This window comes from Pelodiscus sinensis, chromosome Z (assembly GCF_052426305.1).
Source record: "Pelodiscus sinensis isolate ZL-2025 chromosome Z, ASM5242630v1, whole genome shotgun sequence".
Classification (NCBI taxonomy): Eukaryota; Metazoa; Chordata; order Testudines; family Trionychidae; genus Pelodiscus; species Pelodiscus sinensis.
Window position 1 is genome coordinate 7,339,895 of NC_143085.1, and position 25,672 is coordinate 7,365,566.

Sequence of the window (25,672 nt, forward strand, 5' to 3'; positions counted from 1 at the left end):
AGCCTAGCATTTGGGAGAGCTGGAAGGTCCCTACTCTGCCACAGACTTCATGAGTGACCTTGGACAAGTTGCTTTGCCTCTCTGTGCCTTGATTCCTGAGCTATAACATGGGGATAATACCATCCTACCCCCCATTGGGGTACTGTGAGGATAAATGCCTTAAAGCCTGGAACACGTTCAGACACTACATAAATCAGGATCAGCCAGGCACTATACACAGATAATCAATATGACTGAAACCAGAACACTGAAAAACTGATTCATCAAGTTGATCCCATTTGTTTTCTTGCAATGATGTCCTCACCCTAAGGAAATGTGTCCCTCCCAGGCATCAGCCAGACTAAAACTGCTCTGCAGTTTGGAAACATCACACAAACTTTGGATAAGCTGCAAAAATGTCTTAAGCGTTCTCAAAGCCTATCAGAGGATGGTTATGCCGACCAGGTTTACCCTCCTCAACACATTTTGACAGCTCCACTACAAACGATCAATGCTTAGCCCACAAGCATCATCCCATCCGTACCATCCTCCAGTTGTGGATCAAGTGTGCCCAGCCACCCTGCAAACTCATGACACCTTGTAAGAAATATTATTTATCTTCCCAAAGTATGGAGCCAAGAACTGGAGTAAAATCGCAGTGCCCGAGATCCTAGGTCACAACAGGCACCTGAGGCTTATTTAAACAGGGGGAGCCTAGCTTGGGTTGTGGCCATCAGATTTACACACCAGCTTCTCTCTCTCACACACACACACACACACACACACACACACACACACACACACACACACACACAAAGCACTAAGGAACATACACAACTTCAGCATAATTACTTTAAATAAAAAGCACTGACTTTGAGAAATAAAGTTTACTTAAGGGAGAAATGTGTACACATTCAGGTATTTGAACTCTATTTAAAGGCTCTGTCTACATTGTGGCTTCCACTATTAATAAATTACATCTATAAAGTTTGATCATATAGAGAAGCCACAATGACAAGGCAAAGATGGGATGGATCAAGCTAGCATACTGTCCACACTGCAGCTTGAACTAGGTTGGCAACAAACTAATTTAAAAGCAGTTACCACACGGTTCTGGTAGTTAGCAAACACAGCTGTCACTGGCATGGCTGCAATGCAGTTTCCATATCCCAGTCTGGACAAGATATTGTTGTGGGACTATTCCCCCTTTTTAATCATAATCTGAAAAAGCATAAACCATGTTACTGACAGGCTAAAAGAATGCGTTTTTATGAATCGGAGATCAATGATTAAGACACATTTCTCAAATATTTAGTAAGAAGGGCAGGGGACTGGAGGGAGAGGGTACAGGAGTTAGGGTGGGGAGGCAACATGGCAGGAGATGGGAGGCTCAGGGCAGGGGCTTGGGAGATGTCATGCTTAGTTGGGGGAGAGCTTAAGTCAGGGGGTGGGGGCAGCTGGTAGCTTCTCCCCAGAGCTAGCCTGGATACCATGTGACCCACCTGCTGGCTTCTCCTCGGGGCTGGCTCAGGGGCAGGGCCATGCAGGCTACTTATCAGCTTCTCCCTGGGGGCAGAGGGGAGCATGAAGGCCACTTCTTTCCAGTTTCTCCCTGGGGCTGGCCTGGGGGTGCAAGGAGGGCTGCATGGCATGGTCATGCAGAGGTGACCCAGGGCTGCAGGAGCTGGCAGCTATTCCCAAGGGCAGGGCAGGGTGGCAGGGGCCATGGTGCTGGCCAGCAGCTGCTTCATGGAGCTGGAGTGCTTGCTGCCCCCTTGTGGTCATTTGTGAGTATAACTGTCCCTGTTAGCGCATCCTTCCCTTTCTGTCTGATGGGAAACAATCCCATTCCAGGCACATCCCGTTGTCCTGGCACAACCAAACCCTGACTTTGCTTTAAGTTATGGTAGAGGAAGCTGCACACCAAATTTGGTGATTCTACCTCTTCCCAGGTAGGAGGAGTTTTTGAATAAATGGACTCAAGGACAGACTGACAGACAAATAGATACACATTTCTAAAATATATAGCAAGATAATTCATACCTAATTCTAACTGGGTGTGCAAGCACGTGCACTAATAATCCACAGTTTTATAGAGACTGAGTGGGATTCTGTGCTATGCCTCTTAGCTGAGCAACACAGAACTCATGGCCGGGAGGGAGGGAGGGTGAAAGTATTTCTAAGTTATCTTTTCCGGATCCCACACTGCTCTGTAGCTCCCAGTATAATTCTTCACAATGCTGTTTCCGAGGTGTCCCTGGGCTGCCCTGTGGGCTGTAGCACTGCCCAGAATCACCACAGTGGTGCCTGCTGTTGTCTCAGCCTAACGCATGCACCCACCCCTATGTCCAGTATGCCTCCAGTGACAGAGTGTGTGTGTGTGGGGGGGAGGGGCGGGGGGTCCTTAGTAGGAAGTCTTAAAGCTATCTTCCTCAATTCCTGCTCCAGGGAAATTGTCTCTCTGCTGGATCTGAAACTTTTAGGATCTCCCTTCATGTCATCCCAACCCTTTTACCTGCCATCAAGAAGCTGGAGCAGGGATGAAGATCTCTATCAATTAATAGAGAGGGAGTGAGAAAAAGGCAAGAGAAAGTCTCTGGATGAGACTTTCTTCCACTATTGATCTGAGGAAGTGGGTCTGGCCCAAGAAAGCTCATCACCTAATAAACCATCTTGTTAGTCTTTAAAGTGCTACATAGTCCTGTTTTTTGGATGAGAAGGCGCAGATCCCATTTGTGGGTGCCATCAACGAGAGAGAAGGAAGGGAGGGGAGCTACAGTTCTCACTGGGGCAGCCCTGGACAAGAAGGAGGGACAGAGAGATAGAAGAACCATTGCCAAGCAGAAAAATAACCTCATTTCCTCTACCAAATTTGCATTCAAGAACCATAACATTCAGAGCTAAGATAGTGCTTTAAACATTCAAAGCACTGTGGAGACATTAGCAGATCACAGTAGGCAGAAGTAACTCATCTGACAGGTGGGCAGATTGTCAGCTTCTCAGCAGGTGTAACTCTGTGGTTCCATTGATTTCCAAGGAGACAGTTCAATTTGTGTGTGAGGGTCTGGCCCTTGGAGAGTCCATTTCTGATTAGTAAGGGACAAGCAGGAAGCAGATATTATGCTACCAAGATATGCCCAAATTGGAACTGTATTCAGCAGCTCCGAATAATGACTGATACAGCAGGAGGTGCCGGCCAGTGCAATGACAGCTCAGACACATACGCAGGTAAATTATGACTTAAATGATGAATTATGACAGCCTCCCAAGAGGAATAATGAAGGGGGGAAAGCAACAAAAACTAATCTGGAGCCATTTATGAAGAAGGATGTAAAATCACAGTTAAAAATGTAATCAGTTAGTATGCAGTTAAGGTACATGCTTGCCAGGTAACATCCTTAATTCTGAGACAGGATTGTCTGCAACAGCAGGGCTATGTCTAGACTGCAAGCCTCTTTCGAAAGAGAGCGTCTAGACTGCACGGAGAAATTTCGAAAAAGCGGCTTGCTTTTTCGAAAGAAAGCATCCAGTGAGTCTGGATGCTCTCTTTCGAAGAAGCCCTATTTACATTCAAGAACGCCTTCTTTCGAAAGAGGAACTTTCAAAAGAAGGCGTTCTTCCTCGTAAATTGAGGTTTACCGCCATCGAAAGAAAAGCCGCGTTCTTTCGAATTAATTTCGAAAGAACGCGGCTTGAGTCTGGACACAGGGGAAGTTTTTTGGAAAAAAGGCTACTTTTTTCGAAAAAACCCCTGAGTCTGGACACAGCCCAGGAGACTAGATTTGATAATCCAGGTCTCCTCAAATCCTGGGTTTGTTAGGTTGAATGTAATATCAGCTATCCCCACAAGATGTCACAACAAGACAAGCAATGAAGTATGACTTTGCATACAAACTGAAATGATGCCATGTAACATAAGCTATGCGTATAGACTAGACAATTTACCCAGCGTTGCTCAGGTGCTTAACCCAAGTAATTTTTGCTTTAAAAAAATAAAATGAAAATGTCCGTGCTTCCTTTCAGTCATTGCTCTGGAGTTGGACTGGGGACAAGGGGTTCAGTGTGCAGTCTGCCCCAGAGAGAAAGGACTGCCCCAGCCCTCTCTCACTGCAGCAGCTTAGGGCCCGGTGAGAAGTGCCTCTCCATGGCCACTGCAGCTCCAGTTAGCACAGTGAGGGGTGGGGATGCATGGCCCCCAGCTGGGGCAGGTTCAGGCTTATCTGCCCCCTGAGCTCCCCAGAGTGAGGAATGCAGCAAACGGCACTTTCCCCTCACTCTCTGACAAAGGGGAACAGCCAGCAATTTCCCATATGAATTGGGGTGTGTGAGCAATAGGGGAGGTTCAGTCCCTCCCTCTCGAAATGGTGCCTGTGAAGTGGGAGAGTAGGGGATTAGAGAGTTCTGGATAGGAGGGTGTATCCCCATCCAGCCCCTTGCACCACCTGCCTGGTGATTCTATTTTCTATACGGTTTTATGAGAAACAATCCCATTCTAGGCTGCAGGGGAGCCTGGAAGGCCCTGCCTTGACAAATAATAATGTGTCTTGTCGAAAGTACGAATGTCTAGCAAGCAAAACGCAGGCCTGTCTCAAGTCTGGTGCACATACGCCCGCAGGCAAGGCTTGAGGGGAAAGCTTTGAGAGGCAGGAATGTTTTGCATAATCATGTAGATTAAGCATGATACAGTGAGACCATGTCAAGTACACACGATAATCAACTTTATATTGGTACTTCTATTTCTGATAAGCAAAAATATAAGATACAGCCATAAAACTGTTAATCAAGCACATAGTTTTTGCAACTTCCCGAGTAGCAGGACGTCCCCCAAATAAGGGCATTGGGCATTTTAGGTATCTTACACAATACATAATTAATTGGTTAATATTATTAGAATGACCAAGTCTCTCTCTGCTATACAATGGGCTTAGTAAGAAGAATTGATGAGAGATAGTGAGCAGGATTGACACACAGGTCCTGCTCGTTGTTACTAGAAGTAAAAAGACCCTTCACACCGGCTATGGCAGTGCATGGTGTCCCGACAAGTTGGAGTAAAAGGGACCACGACCTCTTGCCTGGTGCTGTAGGTAGCATACAGGTGAAGTATAAGTGAACTAGACTTAATTATTGTAATATAATAAATCTATTACAGGCAGTCCCCGGGTTACGTACAAGATAGGGACTGTAGGTTTGTTCTTAAGTTGAATCTGTATGTAAGTCGGAACTGGCGTCAGCCGCTGCTGAAACTGACCGCCAGTTATGACTTACATACAGATTCAACTTAAGAACCTCAAGTCCCCAAGTCAGCTGCTGCTGAAACTGATCAGCAGCTGATTTCAGGAAGCCCGGGGCAGAGCAACTCTGCCTGGGGCTTCCTGTAGTCAGCACCGGTCAGTTTCAGCAGCGGCTGACTTGGGGACGCCTGGGGCAGAGCAGCTGGGGTGCTGCCGGGTTGGTCCAGTAGTGCCTAGAGCGGCGCTGCGGGACCAACCGGCAGTACCCCAGCTGCTCTGCCCCAGGGTCCACAACAAAAGCCTGGTCTGCTGGGGGGGGGGGGCACACTAGCTGCCCCCCCCCCCCAGCAGACCAGGGACAGGGGGAGCAAAGCCGCAGCGGCGGAGTGCCGCGCCTCTGAGGCTTTGCTCTGGCGCGGGACCCGCCGCGGCTGCGGCTTTGCTCCCGGTGCCCCTGGTCTGCTGGAGATGGTCCCCAGCAGACCAGGGGCACCGGGAGCAGCTTTTCTCGCTCCGGAGGTCGAGGTGGCGGACCGCTGCCTGCGAGCTCTGGGGCGAGAAAGCCCCATTCGTAAGTGCGGATCCGACATAAGTCGGATCCGCGTAAGTCGGGGACTGCCTGTAATTGCTTTTGCATTGATTGGTGTTGTTCTAAGTACTTTAGAATGTATAGTATTTAAGGTTTAAATTGTATAGTCATTGTCTTTAAGGCTTATAAAACTTAAACAACTGTATTTACTGCTTAAAGCTTGCAATAAATAAGAAAGTGGTTAAGTTTCTCTGGAGTGCTCTGGTTTCCCTCGGATCTAAAATAAATCGAACCACATGAGACACAACCCTTTTTCCTGATACAACCAAACCCTTAGCTTGCCTTAAGTAATGACAAGAGGAAACTGAATACTGAATTGGTGGTCCTGGCTCTTACTGTTTAGGAGGAGTTCTTGAACAAATGGACAGACAGACAGACAAACTCAGTCAAACAGAGATTCCAAGGAAGATAAAATAGTAAGGCCATCAGATCCCATGTTCAGTAACAAAGTGTTCCTGACATTTCAATGATCACTGTAGTGACCTGGACCTTATTTTAGCCTTGCTCTGCTTTGTTGTTGCGGTGGACAATGAACTGAACATCAGGATTCTGCATAAGCAGATGTTCTACCAGAAGCTGCAACAAGGCCTGGAAATCCCAAGATCAGTTTTTCTCATTTTAGGTGTTGTCACAGAAAGGCTAAGGGCATTAACGGGAAGAGCTGGAGTGCCCACCCTGTGCTGTTATTACTCTCCTGCTCCAAGGCACAGCTTCGAGGAGTCAGACTGTGCCGGTGAAATAATAAACACTCTTGTTGCTACCCTCTCTTGGGGTGATTCTACACAGCAGGGCTTAACTTGAAATAAGCTACGTGAACTGAGCTACATCAATTGTGTAGCTTATTTTGAAATAGGGAGGATCTACATTGTACTTATTTCACTTCCTCCAACTTCCCTTACTCCTTGTACAATGAGGGGTACAGGAGTTGGAGTAAGAAGTCCTCCAGCTTGATAGCATTTGGACATTATTCAAAATGATTTTCTGCTGTGTAGATGTGGACTAAGTTATTTTGAAATAATGTTGCTGTGTAGACATACCCTTGATGAGGAGGGACCTTAGGCTATGTCTACACTACAAGGTTATTTCAAAGTAACTTATGTCAAAATAATAACTCCTGAAATAACTATTTTGAAATACTGTAGTGTGTCCACACTAAAGGGAAGTCTCAAAATTAGTCCAAAGCAGGCTCCCTTAATGTGGACATGCCTGAACTTAGAGCCCCAGGAAGCACTAGGGTGTAATTACTTTGACTCTGGGGAGTAGATATTCTGAAATAACAGCAGCTGAGCATACACACTAACACTTTCAAAATTGCAATTTTGAAATAGGTGTTATTCCTTGTAGAACGAAGTGTAATTATTTCACTACAGCAAGCTTGTTATTTTGAAATAATTTCAAAATAATGGGCTTGCTGTGTGGATGCTCACCTTGTTATTTTGAAATAAGGGGAGTTAGTTTGAAATAATGCTGTACTGTAGACATACCCTTAGAGAACAGCAGACTGATGATAACTGTGTATGCAGTAAAGCACTGAAAAACATCTCTGTGCTTTGGGAAAGTTGGAGAGCCACACATGGAAAATGAATAAATAGAGAGGAATGCCTCAGAATACAGAACACTTGAATAGTGATTTTAATAAAGCAAAACTAGGACAACATGAATATTCCTAAAATAATTGTACAGAACAAACACAAGCATTTTAACTAAATACAGAAACTAACATAGAAAAGATTTGGTTCAAAAGCTTAAAATATTCTAGTGCTAGGATTTTTTTTTTTTAAGCAAGGGCTAGATAGCAAAACTGGAGCACAGAGTAGACTGTAACAAATAAAATAGTTTTTTTCCTCTATCTAAAAATCTAAAGCAGAAGGTTTTATAGTAAAAAGGGTGAGCAAATGAAAAGATGTTGTCGATTCTCAGTTCCCCATGGCTATTTGAGGAGTGTTTGCAACTCTTATGTGATATTTTGGTTTACAACTTGTCTTAATTCTAAATGAAAACCTGAGAATGAGCTGTTTCTGTGAGCTCACAAGGGCACTTGGAATAGAACTGCAGTATTTGATTTCTCATTTTCTGTTGTCACTGGGTAAACCTGGCTGGTGTTAAGAAAAGCATTGTGGTGTTATACATTTCAAGATCTACAGAGCATATACAATCTGAGTGGCTTCCAAAGTTTTTTCCCCCTCCTTCATTCAGGCAGACCTCCACAGCAACCAGAATGCTGTTTGAAGCAGCGTGACATCCCTCTTGTGGCCAGGAAACCAGTTCCTCTGACTTTTCAGCACAAGGGTGGAGCACTATGAGCTCTTTTGCGGATTATGACGCGAGTTTGAAGCCATGCTTTATAATCCTCTTCTGGCATCTGAACAATATTTTCACGCACAAACTGAAAAATAAAGGGACACTTTCCTTAGCTCTTTAGGTTATATATGAGAGATACTGATACAATCTAACAATCGGATAATCACCATAGAACCTGCAAAGTGGTAGCATCTTGACCTCCTTTATATCGATATGATAAAAATGAGAAGGGAAATAGGCCTTTTCATGTGAGTTTCTTCAAGAGTGCATGTCAATTAAAATTAATTTTAAAATTAAAGTCCCTATGATTGTCAGTATTATTTGGACACTAAAACCTGCAGAGCTAAGCTTTTTTTAATTGAGAAGTTTTTATTGTACCCAGAATTGTGCTCATTAAATTGGCTTAGTCTGGAGCACATCTGAACTCTTCTGACAATCCCAGGCAGCTGACACTGAATGGGGCTTTCTAGTCCCAGAAATGTTCCTAAATATCTAAAAATATTAATTGTGTAACCGATCAAAATTCTATTGGTCATACTGTTAACCACGGGGCTTGGCTGCAGGCTCCATGGCCCTGTGGGGCTGCTGGCTCCCAGTCTATGACATGGTGCAGTGGGCCTGGCTGTGCTGGTCCCCCATGTACAGTGCGGTGCAGTAGGCTAAGTAGGGCTGGAGTAGCCCCCGCCTATGCAACGCCACAGGCAGGGGGCTGCTCCGGCCAGACCAGGTGCGACAGTTACCTAGTTAGTAGTAAGCATCATCCAGTAAAAGTGATGTTTACCAGGTAAGCAATTAACCAGTTACATCCCTAATTCCTACTGCCTTTATCAGATCCAGCCAAAAGGAACACCAGAACCCTGCTCTGTGGATGCTTGTGGAGAAAGTAGAAGTGGCATGGCATCCTTTAGAGAGGGGAGGAAGAGGGACTTTAGCCTCTGCTGAATTTTGTATCAAGGGTCACTTATCCTAATGCCAGGCATAGCTCTTAACTGCAATACAGTCTGAGTGTGATCTGTGATGACTTCAGAAACAGGGAGCAGCACTGCCTTTTCCAAGTTTTTTTATAAGCAGAGGCAGGGTGATTAAGATAACAAAAGGTTTGTCATTAGATGATCCTGAAAACATTGTCAGGCACTCCAGTTAAAAGATATGAAACAAAGAGTAGTAATAACTGGTGAGAATGGAGAGAAGTAATTAGTGTACTGTACTAGAACCAGTGCTGTTCAACACATTCATAAATTATCTGGAAAAAAGGGTAAACAGTGAGTTGGCAAAATTTGCAGTTGATTCAAAATTTATTCAAGATAGTTAAGTCCAAATCTGACCACAAAGAGTTACAAAAGGATCTTATAAAACTGGGTGACTGGGTAACATGATGGCAGATGAAAATCAATGTTGATGAATGCAACATAATGCACGTGGCAAAATATAATCCCAAATATACATTCAAAATGATGAGATCTAAATTAGCTGAAGCCATCAAAGAGTTCTTGGTGTCATTGTGAATAGCTGTTTGAAAATATCTGCTCCAGAGTGGCAAGGACTCAGAGAGATAATATCGTATTGCTTCTGTAAATCCTTGGTACACCCACATATTGAATACTGCATGCAAATGTGGTCATCCCATCTCAAAAAACATATTGGATTTTGAAAAGGTAGAGATAAAGGCAACAAAAATTATTAGGAGTACTGAACACATTCCATATGAGGAGCAATTAAAAAGACTGAGGCTTTCCAGTTTGGAAAAGATATGAACAAGGGGGAGATGCTCAATTAAATCAATAGGCAACAGATTTAAAACAAACAAAAGATAGTATTTCTCCATAGTCATCCTGCGGAACTCTTTTCCAGAGAATGTTTGTGAAGGGCAAGATTATAACAGGGCTTAAAAAAGAATATGTTCATAGAGAACAGGTCTGTCAATGGCTATTAGCCAAGATGGGCAGGGATCCAATACCATGGCCTTGTCTACACTACCACGGGCAGTTGACCTAAGTTACGCAGCTTCAGCTACCTGAATAATGTAGTTGCAGTTGGTATACATATGTCTGCTTAATACAGTATCTTCACCATGGTAAGTTGACAGCTGATACTCTACTGCCTCTTACTCTTCTGAGACTGGTGGAGTACCAGAATTGATGGAAGAGCACTTAGCAGTCGATTTAGCATATCTATACTAGATGTGATAAATTTACCCTTCTTTACACTTCTTTTTCTGTTATAAATTCTGGATGCCTGTTTTTTCCACTCCAGCTCATCTGAAGAAGTGGATTTTGTCCATAAAAGCTCATGATAGTATATATTTGTTAGTCTCTAAGGTGCCACAGGATTACTTGTGGTTTTTATTATTATTAGATAATCTTTCTATTAAGCCATCACAGTTCTTGTCTGTCTGTCACAGGATTTTCAACATGTCCCTCCTGTGCACGTGCCAATGCGGCTGCCCCCGCTAGCTCTTGCAGGCATACTCTGCATGAGCTCTGCAGCCTGGATCCCATTGTGGCCGATGCAGCAGATTGCCCCTGCCAGCTCCAGCTCCACCTGGATTTGTGCCGTCAGCTCCAGCTCCCAGCCTCCCCAGGAGGCTGCCAACTGGCTCCTGGCTCCCTCCCCCCAACAGGCTGCCAATCAGCTCCTGGACCCCCAGTAGGCTCTCCCCCCTTGGCATACAGCCCCTAACAATTCTGCATCCAGCCCCCCCTGGCAGGCCAGTGACAAGGCAGGCCCACCCCTGCCAGCTCCGGCTCCCGGACTCCCTCACAGGCACCCCCACCAGCTCCTGCAGGCAGCCTGTAGCCCAAGACTAAGGAAGGGCAGCAGCCCCAGAGTGTGTATGTGTGTGTTGGGGGGGAGGAGCCAGCAATCCCAGAGTGTGTGGGGGAGACACAGCTGCCCCAGAGCTGGGCGGGGGCTGCAACCCCAAAGCTGGGGGAACAGCAGCTCTGGACCCAGAGGGAAAATAGTGGGTTGGGCAGCTGCAGAGCCAGTGTGACAATCGCTCCAGAGCCGGGGGGACACCCCAGAGTTGGGTGACAGGAGTTCCATAGCTCGGGTAGCAGTAGCTCCAGAGCTCTGGGCAGACAGCAGCCAGAATCAGGGTAACAGCAACCCAAGAGCTGGGGAGGGAGAACAGCAGCCCCAGGACTGCCCTGAGAAGGACAATTTTTGTTTTTGTTTTTGGACAATTTTTTAAAATGCTGTGTCGGATCAAATCCAGCCAGCGTACACTCTACATTTAAGACCAAAAAACCTAGCTAGCTAGCTAGATAGCTAGCTAGCTAGATAGCTAGCTAGCTAGATAGCTAGCTAGATAGACAGACAGACAGATAGCTAGCTAGCTAGCTAGCTAGCTAGATAGCTAGATAGATATATGAACTTTAAAAAAGGCAATCTTTCTAAAAACGTACCAAAAGAGTAAAAATAAAGTTTTCAGCTACCAATGTAGGAGAGAGATTGGATGGCTAAGTTCGAATCAACGTAGTTGCTAATTGTCAGCCATCCAAGCTTTCTCCTGCATTGGTGGCTAAAACTTTATTTTTACTCTTTTGGTGCGTTTTTAGAAAGATTGCTTTTTTAAAAAGTTTTTTTAAAATATATTTTGTATTATTTAACACGTTATTGTTAGGCTGTGTCTAGACCGGCAAGTTTTTCCTCAAAATCAGGTGCTTTTGCGGAAAAACTTGCCAGCTGTCTACACTGGCCCCTTGAATTTCCGCAAGAACACTGACTTCCTACTGTCTGAAATCAGTGCTTCTTGCGGAAATACCATGCTGCTCCCGTTCGGGCAAAAGTCCTTTTGCGCAAATCATTTGTGCAAGAGGGCCAGTGTAAACAGCACAGTCCTGTTTTGCGCAAAAAAGCCCCGATGGCTAAAATGGCGATCGGGGCTTTTTTGCGCAAAAGCGCATCTAGATTGGCACGGACGCTTTTCCGCAAAAAGTGCTTTTGCAGAAAAGCGTCTGTGCCAATCTAGACGCTGTTTTCCGCAAATGCTTTTAACGGAAAGCTTTTCCGTTAAAAGCATGTGCGGAAAATCATGCCAGTCTAGACGTAGCCTTAAAGTTTTGGGCTTATATTGTAATCAGGAAAGAGCTGTGACAACAACTGACATCACTAGGTGGCACCATTGCCTTATTTACAACTTGTTTAGCATCTGCAATCTATATTTAAACATAACCTCTCCTTTTTCTCTTCCTTCTTTCCTTCTGTACCTCTTTCCCTTCTCCTTCATTCCATTGCTAAAATTATTTCTAGATCCCTTTAATTGAACTACCTGAGTAATGACACGCGTTGCCGAAGCCTCTTAAAATAAAACTGCAGATTTCACAGTTCACAAGTGTCATCACCTCTGTGAAGTACAAACCTTTCTTCATCACAGAAACTATTAAATGTCCCTCTCCATGTATTTCAACTACTGATACTAAGCTAATGTCACTTTCACTCTGGCAGCAAATAAAATCAAAGATATCAAATAATAATATCAAATAATATCAAAACAATAATCAGTACAACTTCTTAGTTACATAGCATCTTTTACCAGACTTTAAAGGACTTTACATAGGTGGATATTATTATCCCTGTTTTGCAGGGACATGGCCCCATTGTCCCAAATTATGTATCTGTATAACCTTTTATTGTATAAATCACACTGCAGGGTGCCTATCTTCCCCACCCCTATCGATTAAAATACTAACAGACTCTCATCACCTCCACGGCAGCGCAGATGTCTGGAGAACACAACTCCCATACACGTAGCTCACTCAGCACCTTCAGAAAGGTGCTGGGGCGGATTCTCACATCTGGGTTCTTGCCAAACTTTTCCAGTTTCTTTAAGATTCTCTGTATGTGATTGTCATTCTTCAGAGTGTTCGGAATTCTGGACAGCAAACTGGAAAACCTAAAATAGCCAATACAGCAAAGCAAAGCTGAAAAAATGCTCTTGAAACTGATGGCTACACTGCTGGGCACCTCCGTCTTTCCTGATTTATTTTCTGCTCCTTCTTCTTCCCTTCCCCAGAATTTGAGAAAAAAAAAGTCTTTGTGGAAATCTGCACTGAGCATTACATGCCAGGGAATGATGCAAAGAAGCTTTGTTTCTGCTGTTAACAGAAGTGTACACCCAACCTTTTTTGATTAGTCATTTACATTCTAAGAGACAAACTTTTGGCATGAATGCAAAGAATAAAATACTGACAAATGTTTCTATGTTACTTCTGATTTGCCCTGTTCATCTCTTTCTTCACTCTCTTTATAGATTTTCCAAAGCAATCGCAGCCTGGTCTGACACACTTTCTGATTTTCTTTACTGTCCCTTTTCCCCTTGCTGTCACCATATCCCCCTCCCCCCCCCGTATGTGCTGACATAAATCTTACTGATGTGAGTGTGCTGTAACACTCAATCTTTGCCATTTTGTTCTGAATATGGAGTCTCAAGAGGAGAATTACACATTATAACAGTAAAGCTCTTGTGAAAAGACACATTTTTTTAATGTCCTGTGTAAAAAATTTTAGTGCTACTTTGACAAACCCGGAGACTGATGTCTCTAGACCCTCCAGGCTGTGTCTGGGGAAGTATGGAACCTTTTCCCCTGGCCTCCCTCCAGCTGAGGATAAGTATCAGTACAGCTAGATCTACACTATCAGGTTTTATCAGAAAAAGCTACGCAAATTGCACTCTGTAATTTGCATAGTTTTTTTCTGATTGTTTTTCCAGAAGGGCCAAATGGCAGAAAAGCCTCCGTTTGCAGAGGAGCCCTTATTTCTTATGAGATGAGGAATACAGGGCTCCCCAAAAGAGCACGTTTGCTCTTCTATGAAAAAAAGTGGAAGAGCAAACATGTTCCCTGGACACGGCGGGGTTTTCTGGGTTACTTCTAGGATCCCAGAAAACCCCCACAGTGTAGACATAGCCTATTTCAGCAGCAAAAAGAGGGTCTTAGGAGCAGAAAGAGGAGACAGGGTTGAGCTACACTAGAAAGTTACCCCCCTTTAACTGTGCTGGTATAGATAAAACAGTACAATTTCCCTAGGCCTTCTCTACACTGCGAGGGTTTTGTCAATATAGCTGTAAAGTCAAACTGGAAAAAACCCTCCAGCGTGGACAGGGGAGCTGACAGGATCACCGGGCCCCTGGGAAATATGTGTGTGGGGGGGCCCAACTCTGTGCCTCCCCAAGGGACAGGGCCTTAAATGGAAAGGGAGGGGCTAGGGCAGCCAGGCACTCCTTGACGTCCCCTGCCAGCCCTCACAGCTGCCTGGAGCGTGTGGTGCAAGGCCTTGGAATGTGCTGCTGAGCACTCTGGCAGTGATTCTAAAGAACCTGGGGGTGCTGGCTGCTACCCACGGCTGCAGAAGTGGCGGTGGCAGCCCAGAGCCACAAGCTCTTCAGAATTGTTGGACCCCAGGGAAACTGCCCCCTCCCTGCGGGTGGACACAGTCATGTTTGTATAAAAGTGCTTATAATTGGTACTATGCTAGCTGCCCACGTAGGGCTAATCGACACTGCCAAGCCTGGGCAGGCAGAGCTATTTACAAGCGAAGACCCACAGAGGAGATGCAGCGTAAGCCAGCAAAAGGAATTCTGCCTGCATAGAGACACTACGTCTGCTAGTGACATTAGCTAAGCTGACAGGAGCACTCTTCTATTAGCTTAGGGCTGTGTCTACATTGGCACCCTTTTCCGGAAAAGGGATGCTAATGAGACCAGTTGGAATTGCAAATGCCGCGGGGGATTTAAATATCTCCCGTGGCATTTGCATGAACATGGCTGCCGCTTTTTTCCGGCTCAGGGCTTATTTCCTCTTAAAATCAGGAATAAGGGATCTTCCGGAAAAGGCTTTATTTTCTGAAAGATCCCGTCTAGACTGGCTCTTTTCTCCACCAAAGCCCCGAGCCGGAAAAAAGCGGCAGAATTGTTCATGCAAATGCCGCGGGGGCTAACTGTGATTTTTTTTCACACTTCTATCCGTCATAACTCTGCAGCAACGCTTTGCAGTGCAGATCAAGCTTTTTACAGGTATAACTGCACTTGCACTGAAGCTTTTACTGGCATAGCTATCTTGCTTAAAAAAAAAAGTAAATCACACCCTCGCTATCCACAGGTATTCCAGGGAAACTTTTAAGTGTAGACCTGGATTTAGTGTGGTTGCGATTATAGAAGTAAAAAGACACTCTGCTCCCCGACAGATATTCTTGTATGTGAATAACCATACTCTTATAAGGCTTCTTTATATTTGTATACCTTAGTCCACACTAGGCTTTGTACAGATAGAATTACAGCAATAAAATAAAATCACACAATGAAAATAGTACAGATTCCAAGCTTAGACCAGATCTTAAATTTGGGAGGCAGGTAGAGTGAGTAACAATTAAAAATGCAGCTTTTCTAAATAAACCAGCTCTCACTTTTAATGCATTTAAGGTTGGGGTCAGCTGAGAAAATGCATTTGGAATGTAGACTCTTAACACAAAAAATATTCTGTCACTTTACTTTTCTCGATTTACTAAGGGAAGACTGAAACTGGATCCCTATTTTTGGTGCTCTTCGATATTGGCTGTAGCTCTGCAGGAGTGCTTTACTGAGAGGCGTCTGCTTAACTCGTAGTGACAATGCCTTTTACCCCTGGAAAGGATGCAGTCAATATCTGTGTGCAGTTTATAAACAGTAGCAGTGAAATGTTTTCCAAATATGCATGATGGACAGACAGCTGTGGATAAAGTCCTCTCCATCATCAACATTGCTAATAGGAATACACGTTTTCAACATGACATCATGTATGTATCGATCATAGAATCATAGAACACTAGAACTGGAAGGAACCTTGAGAGATCATCGAGTCCAGTCCCCTGCCTTAATGGCAAGACCCAGTACTGTCTAGACCATCCCTGATAAATGTCTGTCTAACCTGCTCTTAAATATCTCCAGAGATAGATATTCCACAACCTCCCTAGGCAACTTATTCCAGTGATTCACCACCCTGACAGTTAGGAAGTTTTTCCTAAAGTCCAACCTAAACTTCCCTTGCTGCAGTTTAAGCCCATTGCTTCTTGTCCTATCCTTGGAGGTCAAGGAGTACAGTTTTTCTCCCTCCTCCTTGTGACACCCTTTTAAACCCGAAAACATCTATCATGTCCCCTCTCAGTCTTCTCCTTTCCAAATTAAATAAGCCCAATTCTTTCAGTCTTCTTTCGTAGGTCATGTTCTCTAGACATTTAATCATTCTTGTTGCTCTTCTCTGGACTTTCTCCAATTTCTCCACATCTTTCTTGATACGTGGTGCCCACAAGTGGACACAATACTCCAATTGAGGCCTAATTAGCGCAGAGTAGAGCTGAAGAATGACTTCTTCTGTCTTGCTCACAACATTCCTGTTCATGCAGCCCAGAATCATGTTTGCTTTTTTTGCAACAGCATCACATTGTTGACTCATATTTAGCTTGGGGTCCACTATGACCTGTAGATCCCTTTCTGCTGTACTCCTCCCAAGACAGTCGCTTCCTATTCTGTATGTGTGAGACTGATTGTTCCTTCCTAAGCGGAGTACTTGGCATTTGTCCTTATTAAACTTCATCCTATTTACCTCAGACCATTTCTCTAGTTTGTCCAGATCATTTTGAATTTTAACCCTATCTTCCAAAGCAGTTGCAACCTCTCCCAGCTTTGTGTCATCTACAAACTTAATAAGGGTACTCTCTATGCCAATATCTAAATTGTTGATGAAGATATTGAACAAAACTGGTCCCAAAACAGACCCCTGCGGAACCCCACTTGTTATGCCTTTCCAGCAGGATTGTGAACCGTTATACAATGTGCCCTGTCATCCTAAGGATCCCAAAGTGTTTTAAGACCATATGCTTCCTATAAGGCCGTATGCTGGAGATGGAGAGAAGATGCAGCATTGCCTGGAGACATCAGACTTAACACAGAGTGGGTACGTCTACACTACAACGTTAATTCGAACTAACTTAGTTCAAATTAGTTAATTCGAACTAAGCTAATTCGAACTAACGGATCTAGACTAAAAAACTAGTTCGAATTAGCGTTTGCTAATTCGAACTAGCATGTCCACATTAAGTGGACCCTGAACCAGGCTTAAGGATGGCCAGAAGCAGTGCCAGCAGGGCATCAGAGGAGGACTTAGAGCGTGGAGATGCTGTCTCAGGCTAGCCGAGGGCTGTGCTTAAAGGGACCCGACCCCCACCCCGGACAGACAGTTCTCAGGGGTGCCCCGCTTGCAAAGCAGTCCTGGCTTGGAGTACCCGGAGTACCCACACTGGGCACATCACACCACTCGGCCATCAGACTGGCTGCACTTGCCGCAGGCTGCCATCTGGTGAGAGGGGACAATCGGGGGCTGCAGGAGAGGTTCCACCCCAAAAGCCCGCAGAGCCAGCCGAGTCCTCCCCATCGGGGGCTCATGCCCCATTCCTCCCTCACCTCCTTCCACTTACCCTTCTCTAGCCCCCCTTCCTGATGTACAAAATAAAGGATAATTGTGTTCAAAAATGGAATCTGTCTTTATTGAACAAAACTGGGGGAGACTGGGAAAAGGAGGTGGGAGAGGGGAAGAGAGAGGCTGGGAGAGGGGAGGGCAACTACAATGATCAGAGGTTGGGAACAGGTCCCATATGAAGAGAGGCTAAAGAGACTGGGACTTTTCAGCTTAGAAAAGAGGAGATGGAGGGGGGACAGGATAGAGGTCTCTAAAAGCAGGAGTTGGGTGGAGAGGGTGCATACAGAAAAGTTCTTCATTAGTTCCCATAAAGAAGGACTAGAGGACACCAAAGGAAAGGAATGGGTAGCAGGCTTCAAACTAGTAAGAGAAAGTTGTTCTTCACAAAGCAAAGAGTCAACCTGTGGAACTCCTTGCTGCAGGAGGCTGTGAAGGCTACAACTAGAACAGAGTTTAAAGAGAAGTGAGATCAAGTCATGGAGGTTGGGTCCATGGAGTGCTGTTAGCCAGGGGGTAGGAGTGGTGTCCCTGCCCAAGGTTTGTGGAAGGCTGGAGAGGGATGGCACGAGACAAATGGCTTGGTCACTGTCTTCAGTCCATCCCCTCCAGGGTCCCTAGGGTTGGCCGCTGTCGGCAGACAGGCTACTGGGCTAGATGGACCTTTGGTCTGACCCAGGATGGCCATTGTAAGCTCAGGGCTCAGGGTCGGGGGTCTCAGTGGACCCCCTTGATTTTCATGCACACCTGCTCCTGGGTGGCCAGGCTGGCAGCTCTCCTGCCCTAGACGGCCACTTTCCTGTGCCTAGTGCGGAGATTGTGGACGAGGTCCACTATGTCTGCACTAGCCCAGGTGGGTGCCCGCCTCTTGCGGTCCCGGGCAAGCTCCCGGGAGCCGCCAGACTGGTCCCGGGAAGAGGGGGAGGGCTGGGGGGCATCGGGTGGGTGGCTCGATCTGTGCCAGGTGCAGGGTCTGCTGGCTGGGTGCTGGCAGGCTTGCACCTAGCACGGGCACCGTAGCCAGCCTGTGCCCCTTTAAGGGGTCCGGGGCCGGGAGGGGGGCAGATGAGTTTCCCTGGTGCTGGCCAGAGTGGCCACCAGGGAAACCTGGGGAGGGCTAGCCTCCCACTAGTTCGAATTAAGGGTCTACACAGCCCTTAATTCGAACTAGTAAGTTCGAACTAGGCTTAATCCTCGTGGAATGAGGATTACCTAGTTCGAACTAAGTGCTCCGTTAGTTCGAATTAAATTCGAACTAGTGGAGCGCTATTGTCCGTTAGTTCGAACTAACTTTGTAGTGTAGACATACCCGGTGAAATCTGGTCCTGGATATCATTATTGCACCTTCACTACTTATACAGTGTTTATAAGGGTGCTGAAATCAAGCCCTGAGCAATGCTATTTCAGAAAGTTTACTTGTTTCTAAGAAGAGTTCTGCTGGGTTTGCAGAAAAAAAAGGTCAGACAATAAAAAAGAGCGTTAGGTTCTAGAAGAAATGCTCAGAGGAGAGGAGTGTTTAGCTTTTCCTTACCAGTTGTGTTCATCTTCATCATGTTCTCTTTCAGCACTCAGACCACACTGTCTCATTTTTTCTAAGTCTCTCTCAAAATACGTGATATTTTTTAAAGACTGGTACTTCTGAGAGCTCTTCTCTTCCCGCCTCCTACAAATAAATGTTAACAAATTAAAATGGTATTTTTAAAAATTAAAATTCTGGTTGCACGTTAATTGGGAAGATACCTAGGATAGTGTAAAGCAATGAAAAGAATAAACAATGTTCAGTCCATTGATCCACAAAATAGTGTATTTTGCATTCTGATAGTGATTGACAAACAATTAATTAAACCCTCTATCGATTTAATGAGTTGACTAAATCATGCACCTATGGATTACGTCACCTGACACTGAAATGCAGCTTTAAAGTATCTGTTGTTTAAGAGCAAATCACAATACTACCTGGCTCAGGACAGGAAGGAAGCATACTATTTTAATGATCTGAAGCACTATGAGGAACAGGCAACATGCAATTACCTAAGTTGGTATTTTGGCTTGAACACCATATTAACATGCTATGTCCTGAAAAACAGCACCAGGCTGTGATGACCACAAGTAGTCAGCACCTCTACTTCTCCTCCCATCTATAGCCAGCCTCCCCAGTAGCACCATCTCCCAGTAAGATCACAATGGGACACTGGTTCAGGGTGGACTCAGCCCATTGTGTACTGAATTACAATCACTAGTTCCTGTCATATCTAGGTGGTCTTCAACAGTGATCAATCCTGTTACATTTGTGAGATTCTGTGAGTTTGTAGCAAAGGTGAAATGATTTCAGGTTTGATAAGGTCTGGTTGTTTGTTGTTTTACCCTGAAAGATCCAGGAATTGAGAACACTGCATTTCAGTTATCTGGCTAATTGTGTAGTCGATACAATTTGTATCGACTACACAATTAATCGATAAAGGCCGCTCTGCAGAACTGCAGCAGGGGTAGCTCCAGGAGCTGGCTTGAGCCGGGACTGAGCTGCAGCTCTGCATTTTAAATGTAGTAAGAACTGCTGGGCTCTTACTACATTTGCAATGCAGAGGCGCAGCATCCTGGAGAAGCACAAGCTGGCACTGCTTGGTCGCAGCTTGTGCGCAGCCCGTTTCTGGCAGCCGGCCCTGTCTGCTGCGAACAGGGGCTGCTTGACAGCAGCAGCCCCTGTCCATGAGGGGGGCAACTCCCCTCTGAGGCCCCACTGACTGGGGCTGCTGCTAGAGCAGCCTTGGCCCATGGTGAGCCTTGGCCTGCTGCAGGCAAAGGCGGCTTGGCAGCAGCCTCCCCTGTCCTTCCCTCTGCTGCCTCTGATGGAGGCAGTGAGAGTGGGGTGGTCGGTGGCACTGTGGAGATGGTGCTGGAGGGAACCAGCTTTTAAGCCGTCTCCCCCCAGCACCGGCTCCTGTTCCACTCCCCCTCTGCTCCGTCTCTCGTAGGGGGAGCGAGTAGTCAATACGCTACTCGACTAGCTGATAAGTTTATGCTTATCAGGTAGTTGACTAGTTGACTCCTCACTAACATCCCTACCAGGAACAAGTCAATGCTTCATGCACTCCAAATAGGTGCTTAGGAGAGGCGACAGAGAAAGCACTTTGGGACTCTGGAGTGGACCTGGCCTAGCAGTACAAGAGTGAGTGTAAGAATGGGATGACAGGAGGAGAAACCGCAGATTCTGCCCTTTAAAATAATTATGTGTAGAGAGATCTCAAATCTCTTATTTTCTACACAAATAGAGCTCATATGAGTCATAAGCGAAACATTTCAGTCTAGAGGAAAGGATGACAGATGCTGGCTAATCAATGGACCAGAATTAAAGCCGACCTGGGAGAAAGCTGCTCACTTATCCTCCGCATGAGACAGAAAGCTGTAACTGTAGCCAGTAGAATTGCTCAGTAATGTGAAAGGACAATACAAGTATCTACATGGTGCTAGCAGAAGACCCTGCAGATCATGTGTGGCTTGGCTGTAACTGTGGGTATCTGAATAGCCACTCTGTGGGAGAACAAAGGGTTACAACTTCAAAAATGAATAAATCCAACAATGTTTAACACAGCAGCACTCTGAATGTGCTATGCTAGAGAGAATGAGATTCTGGACCAAGAGCTAAATTCTGATTTTAAACCTTAGCAGCAGTTTGAGAGGTTTAAATGACAAAGTAGGATGGCTGCATTGAGCCTGGAAAACGTTAATTAAAGATATATTGTTAAACATCACTGAGTCCAATTTTGAATCAACTGCATAGAATTAAAGATGACAGGGGGCAGTGAACTCTAGAGGGACTTTTCCCCAGTGTCTCTAAATTACAGATGTTGAGGTAAATATTACAGACCTAGAGGTAAATATTTGGTGTAATGTCCTTTAGAATCATGCTGCAAATCTCAATACAGATGTTTCACTATTTGGCTCATAGTGTACATCCTTGCATGGGTACCCATAAAATCAGCTGGACATATATTTCATATGTCATTATTCTAGTGCCACTCCACTGAAATCAACAGACTCGTCTCTAAAATGTTTGAGAGCATGTCCTAAGTATGTTACATAAGTGACTGGAAGGCAGTGCTTTGACAATGCCAGTATTCAAGTTCTTACCGTTCAAGGATCTCCAGGTTGTCATGCAAACAAAAAGCTGCTTCTTCTGCTATTGCCGAGAACTTCTGCCTCATCTCAACACACAAATTATATTTACTTTGAATAAAATAGCTGGCACGGGAGCTACAGATGAAAGCACACAAACATCGAGAATTATTCATGTTTGTGGAACGGTGCTAGGCCGCTCAGAACCAAGTTTGTAAAGTGATGTGAAATGAAAGCATCACTCCCAGATGACTGAAAATTAAGATATTCCTACTCATAAACATGCAAATTAAGGAGTACAGAATTGTGTTTACAACTGAACAAGTACTAGAAAAAGTGATCTGCAAATAGTCATCTGAATTTAAAAACATCTTTTGATCATATCCACACCTCTCAGTGTTCACCATTCTGGGGAGTGACAAATCAAGTGCTTGAGATTTATTAGTGAGAATATTCACAGAATATGAATAGCTAGCTTGAATTCTTAAATAGTCACAGACTAAAAATTTTTAGTTGCATATTCATTTGAAAAATTCATAAATTATACTGTGAAGGTTAGTTACAGAAATCATCCAAACCAGGGAACAGAAACAAATGACATGAAATATAAATAAAGAGCAGGCTGCAAATTGGAAATAATGCCAGACACTGTGAAGAAGACAGACTGCCTCTTTGATAATAAATGGTTATGACTTCATACTGTTTCATCTAACTGATTAGATGTTTTCCCCTCAGTAGTGGAATTAAACACAGAAGGGTAAATAGTTAAGGCAAAATCCATAGATTTGGCTTCACAACTCACATTAATGTATGTGGGACTCAAATGACAAAATCCACATAATACTGTATTGAGATTAATCAATTTCAGCTTCAGATACTATACATATTCTAACTGGATTTTAGCAATTAATTATGTGTTCATAAAGCAACACAAATACACGTAGTTTTGCTTTCCATATGAATGTCACTCATGAGTACTGCATGCAACATACTACCTGCCTTTTAGGCCTCTTTATGTGCTTTGTTTTCTCCTCCTCTTTAAAGGTAGTTGTGGTAGATTTGTCCTCTCTCACCGTCACAGATAATGAGCTGCAAGAAAAAAAAATCTCTTAAGTTAATATAGACAGAAATGTAGCCGTGTTAGTCTGTTGTAGCTGAAACAAAAAACAGGACTATGAAGCACTTTAAAGACTAACCAGATGGTTTATTAGTTGATGAGCTTTCGTGGGCCAGACCCATTTCCTCAGATCAAATAGTGGAAGAAAATTGTCACAACCATATATACCAAAGGATACAATCAAAAAAATTAACATATAAGTTTGACATTTTACGCCTAGGTCTTAACAAAGACATTAATTATCTTACCCATTACAAAGATAGCTTCCCCAATTATCACCTCTAATATCATTAGCTCACAGACATTTACCTCCCCCACTCATCTCCCTTCTGTTCTGAAATTTGATTTGTCCTTTTCATATGTGGGGGAGGTAAATGTCTGTGAGCTAATGATATTAGAGGTGATAATTGGGGAAGCTATCTTTGTAATGGGTAAGATAATTAATGTCTTTGTTAAGACCTAGGCGTAAAATGTCAAATTTATGTGTTCATTTTTTTGATTGTATCCTTTGGTATATATGGTCGTGCCAATTTTCTTCCACTATTTGATCTGAGGAAGTGGGTCTGGCCCACGAAAGCTCATCACCTAATAAACCATCTGGTTAGTCTTTAAAGTGCTATATAGTCCTGTGTTTGTTTAAGTTAATATAGTATGCCTTGCAAACACAGACACTGTCACCAAGGTAAATAATTTCTGAGCTGATAAACAGCTATGATGTCCATTGGATTTATCTGGCTTGAAACCAGAACATCCATTTTGGGGTACATAATTCTCAGTTATGTTCATATGAAGCCCAAGACCAATCCCTATGTGCTATATTGAAAACATAATATAGAATACACAGCACATCAGTAACTGTCGGGAAGCAGAATTTCATCTGCTCACATGCTTTCCTCATGTGAAGCTGATTGTATGGAGCATACTGCATAAAACATGCTTAGATTCTGTAATTACTCCTACCTTTTAGGCCTCTGGTCCAGTGATGTCACGCTGTCTTGGTACTTAGAGGATGTTGTGTTGACTCTGTCATCCTTCAGAGTCACAGATGCTGAACTGCAAGACAAGAAAAAGTCCTTACAATTGTACAAAGTATGCCTTCTCCAGCATATGAAACAGCCTGCTGGCACTGATGAATCCTGCCAATAGGACAGACTGATTTTGAGCCTTCCAGTTAAGATTTATACTTGATGTTTCTCTCCCCTTTAACTCAGCTCACGAGAGAAAATTTTGCAATAAATGTTAGATTATAATATGTGTCTTGTGTTCTTTGAACCTGTAGTGTGGAACCCACCACACTACAGGGGACTGGCTATGAAAACTGAGGCAAACTGAGTCATGACATTCCATTCAGTGGAGGGCTGGGATAGCAGAGGCCTTTTTTCCTGGTTTAGAGGCAGCTGCAGATCCAGCCTGAGGCCCAGAGGTGGCATGCTGCCTCTTGCTTTCGCAGCAACAATAGCTCCTGAAAGGTGAGGAGGAAAAGAAGATGGCAGCTTGAAATTCTTTCTTCCCTGTTGGCCAATCCAAAGGGAGAGCATTGGAAGTCTGCTGTCATTTTGTTCCTCCTATTGCCGATAAATTCACATGACACGTCACAGATTCCATCAGAACATATTTCAGAAATGAGCTTAGAAATACTGCACATGTCCTGCCTGTTACAGAATTATGGCCTAACAACAGTTATTGAATTAATAGCTAATTAACCCAATAGTTTAGCGTGGGTTTGAGTAAGTCTTAAATAGAAGCCTCCATTATCTATTTTTCAGATCAGACACAGTCTAACGGCTGGTGCACAGTAACTAAAACACCCTCCATAGCAGGGAAATTCTTCTCCTTTTTACTTTCAAACTCACAACATTTCTGATCTTAAAAGAGACCCTTAAATGAGCACTTAGCCAGTGCAATTATTGATAAGCCAATTTTCCTCTAGTTCTAACCTCCTTGTTCCAATTTTAGAGGTAAGTTCAACATAATTATTATTATGTGTTAAATGTGAGAAATAATTCTCAACGCTGCATACCGACCTAGTGGATGGGGGTGGAAGGGAGAGCATTAGATCGGATACATCTTAATTTCAGGAAAGTTGCTGACACAGACCACATTCCCACATGATATTCTCATAAGCAAACTGGGGCAAAGTGATCTAGAGTAAAAGTGGGTGCATAACTTGTTGAGAGATCAGACTGAAGGAGTAATTACTAGCAGCACCCTGACGTATTGGAGAGTTGGTATGACTTCAACAAGATTAAATGTAATAAGACGAAAGCAATACACTCAGGATGGAAAAAGCAAATACACAACTAAATCAAATGCACAACTACAAAAAGGGGAATAACAGGCTAGACCTTTAAGAAACGGGTTACAGTGGATCACAAACTGAATACAAATCAATGTGATGCAATTGTGAAAAATGCTGGTATCATTCTGGGCTGCATTAACTAGTGTCACATATAAGACATGGGAGGCATCTGTCCTGCTCTATTTGGCACGGGTGAGGTCTTAGCTGGAGTACTTTCTCCAATTCTGGGTATCACATTTTTGGAAAGCTGTGGAAAAATTGGAGACACTTCAGAGAAAAGCAACAAAAATGATGAAAGATTTAGAAGATGTGATCTATGGAGGAAAGGTTAAAGAGAACTAGGCCAGTTTAGGTTTGAGAAAAGAAGACTGATGGGAGACCTGATAACAGTCTTCAAATATGTTGGAAGATGTCATGAAGAGGATGGTGAGCACTTGTTATGAATGCCCACTGTTGGCAGGACTAAAAGTAATCTGCTTAATCATCAGGAAGGGTGATTTAGGTTAGATATTAGCGGGGGAAACTTCCTAACTATAGGGGTAGTTAAATTCTGGAATAGGATTCCAAAGGAGGTTGTGAAATATCCATTGGTTG

The 25,672-nt window shown here is 44.1% G+C and overlaps 1 protein-coding gene across 2 annotated transcripts in view; it reads right to left on the reverse strand.

The window, feature by feature from the left end:
- Positions 1-7,414: 7,414 nt before the first annotated feature.
- Positions 7,415-25,672, reverse strand: part of CCDC60 (coiled-coil domain containing 60) — a 205,420-nt gene continuing 187,162 nt past the window's right edge. The window contains exons 11-17 of one of the 2 annotated variants that reach the window (XM_075898140.2): positions 23,740-23,832; positions 22,662-22,751; positions 21,678-21,800; positions 19,081-19,212; positions 12,808-12,997; positions 8,040-8,185; positions 7,415-7,750 (exon numbers count right to left, since the gene is read on the reverse strand). In XM_075898140.2, coding sequence (XP_075754255.2) covers positions 8,078-8,185; positions 12,808-12,997; positions 19,081-19,212; positions 21,678-21,800; positions 22,662-22,751; positions 23,740-23,832 — 736 coding nt within the window. In that variant the 3' untranslated portion in view covers positions 7,415-7,750; positions 8,040-8,077. Of the gene's footprint in view, positions 8,186-12,807; positions 12,998-19,080; positions 19,213-21,677; positions 21,801-22,661; positions 22,752-23,739; positions 23,833-25,672 lie in introns of both variants that reach the window. The other variant, XM_075898139.2, reaches the window with a different exon arrangement.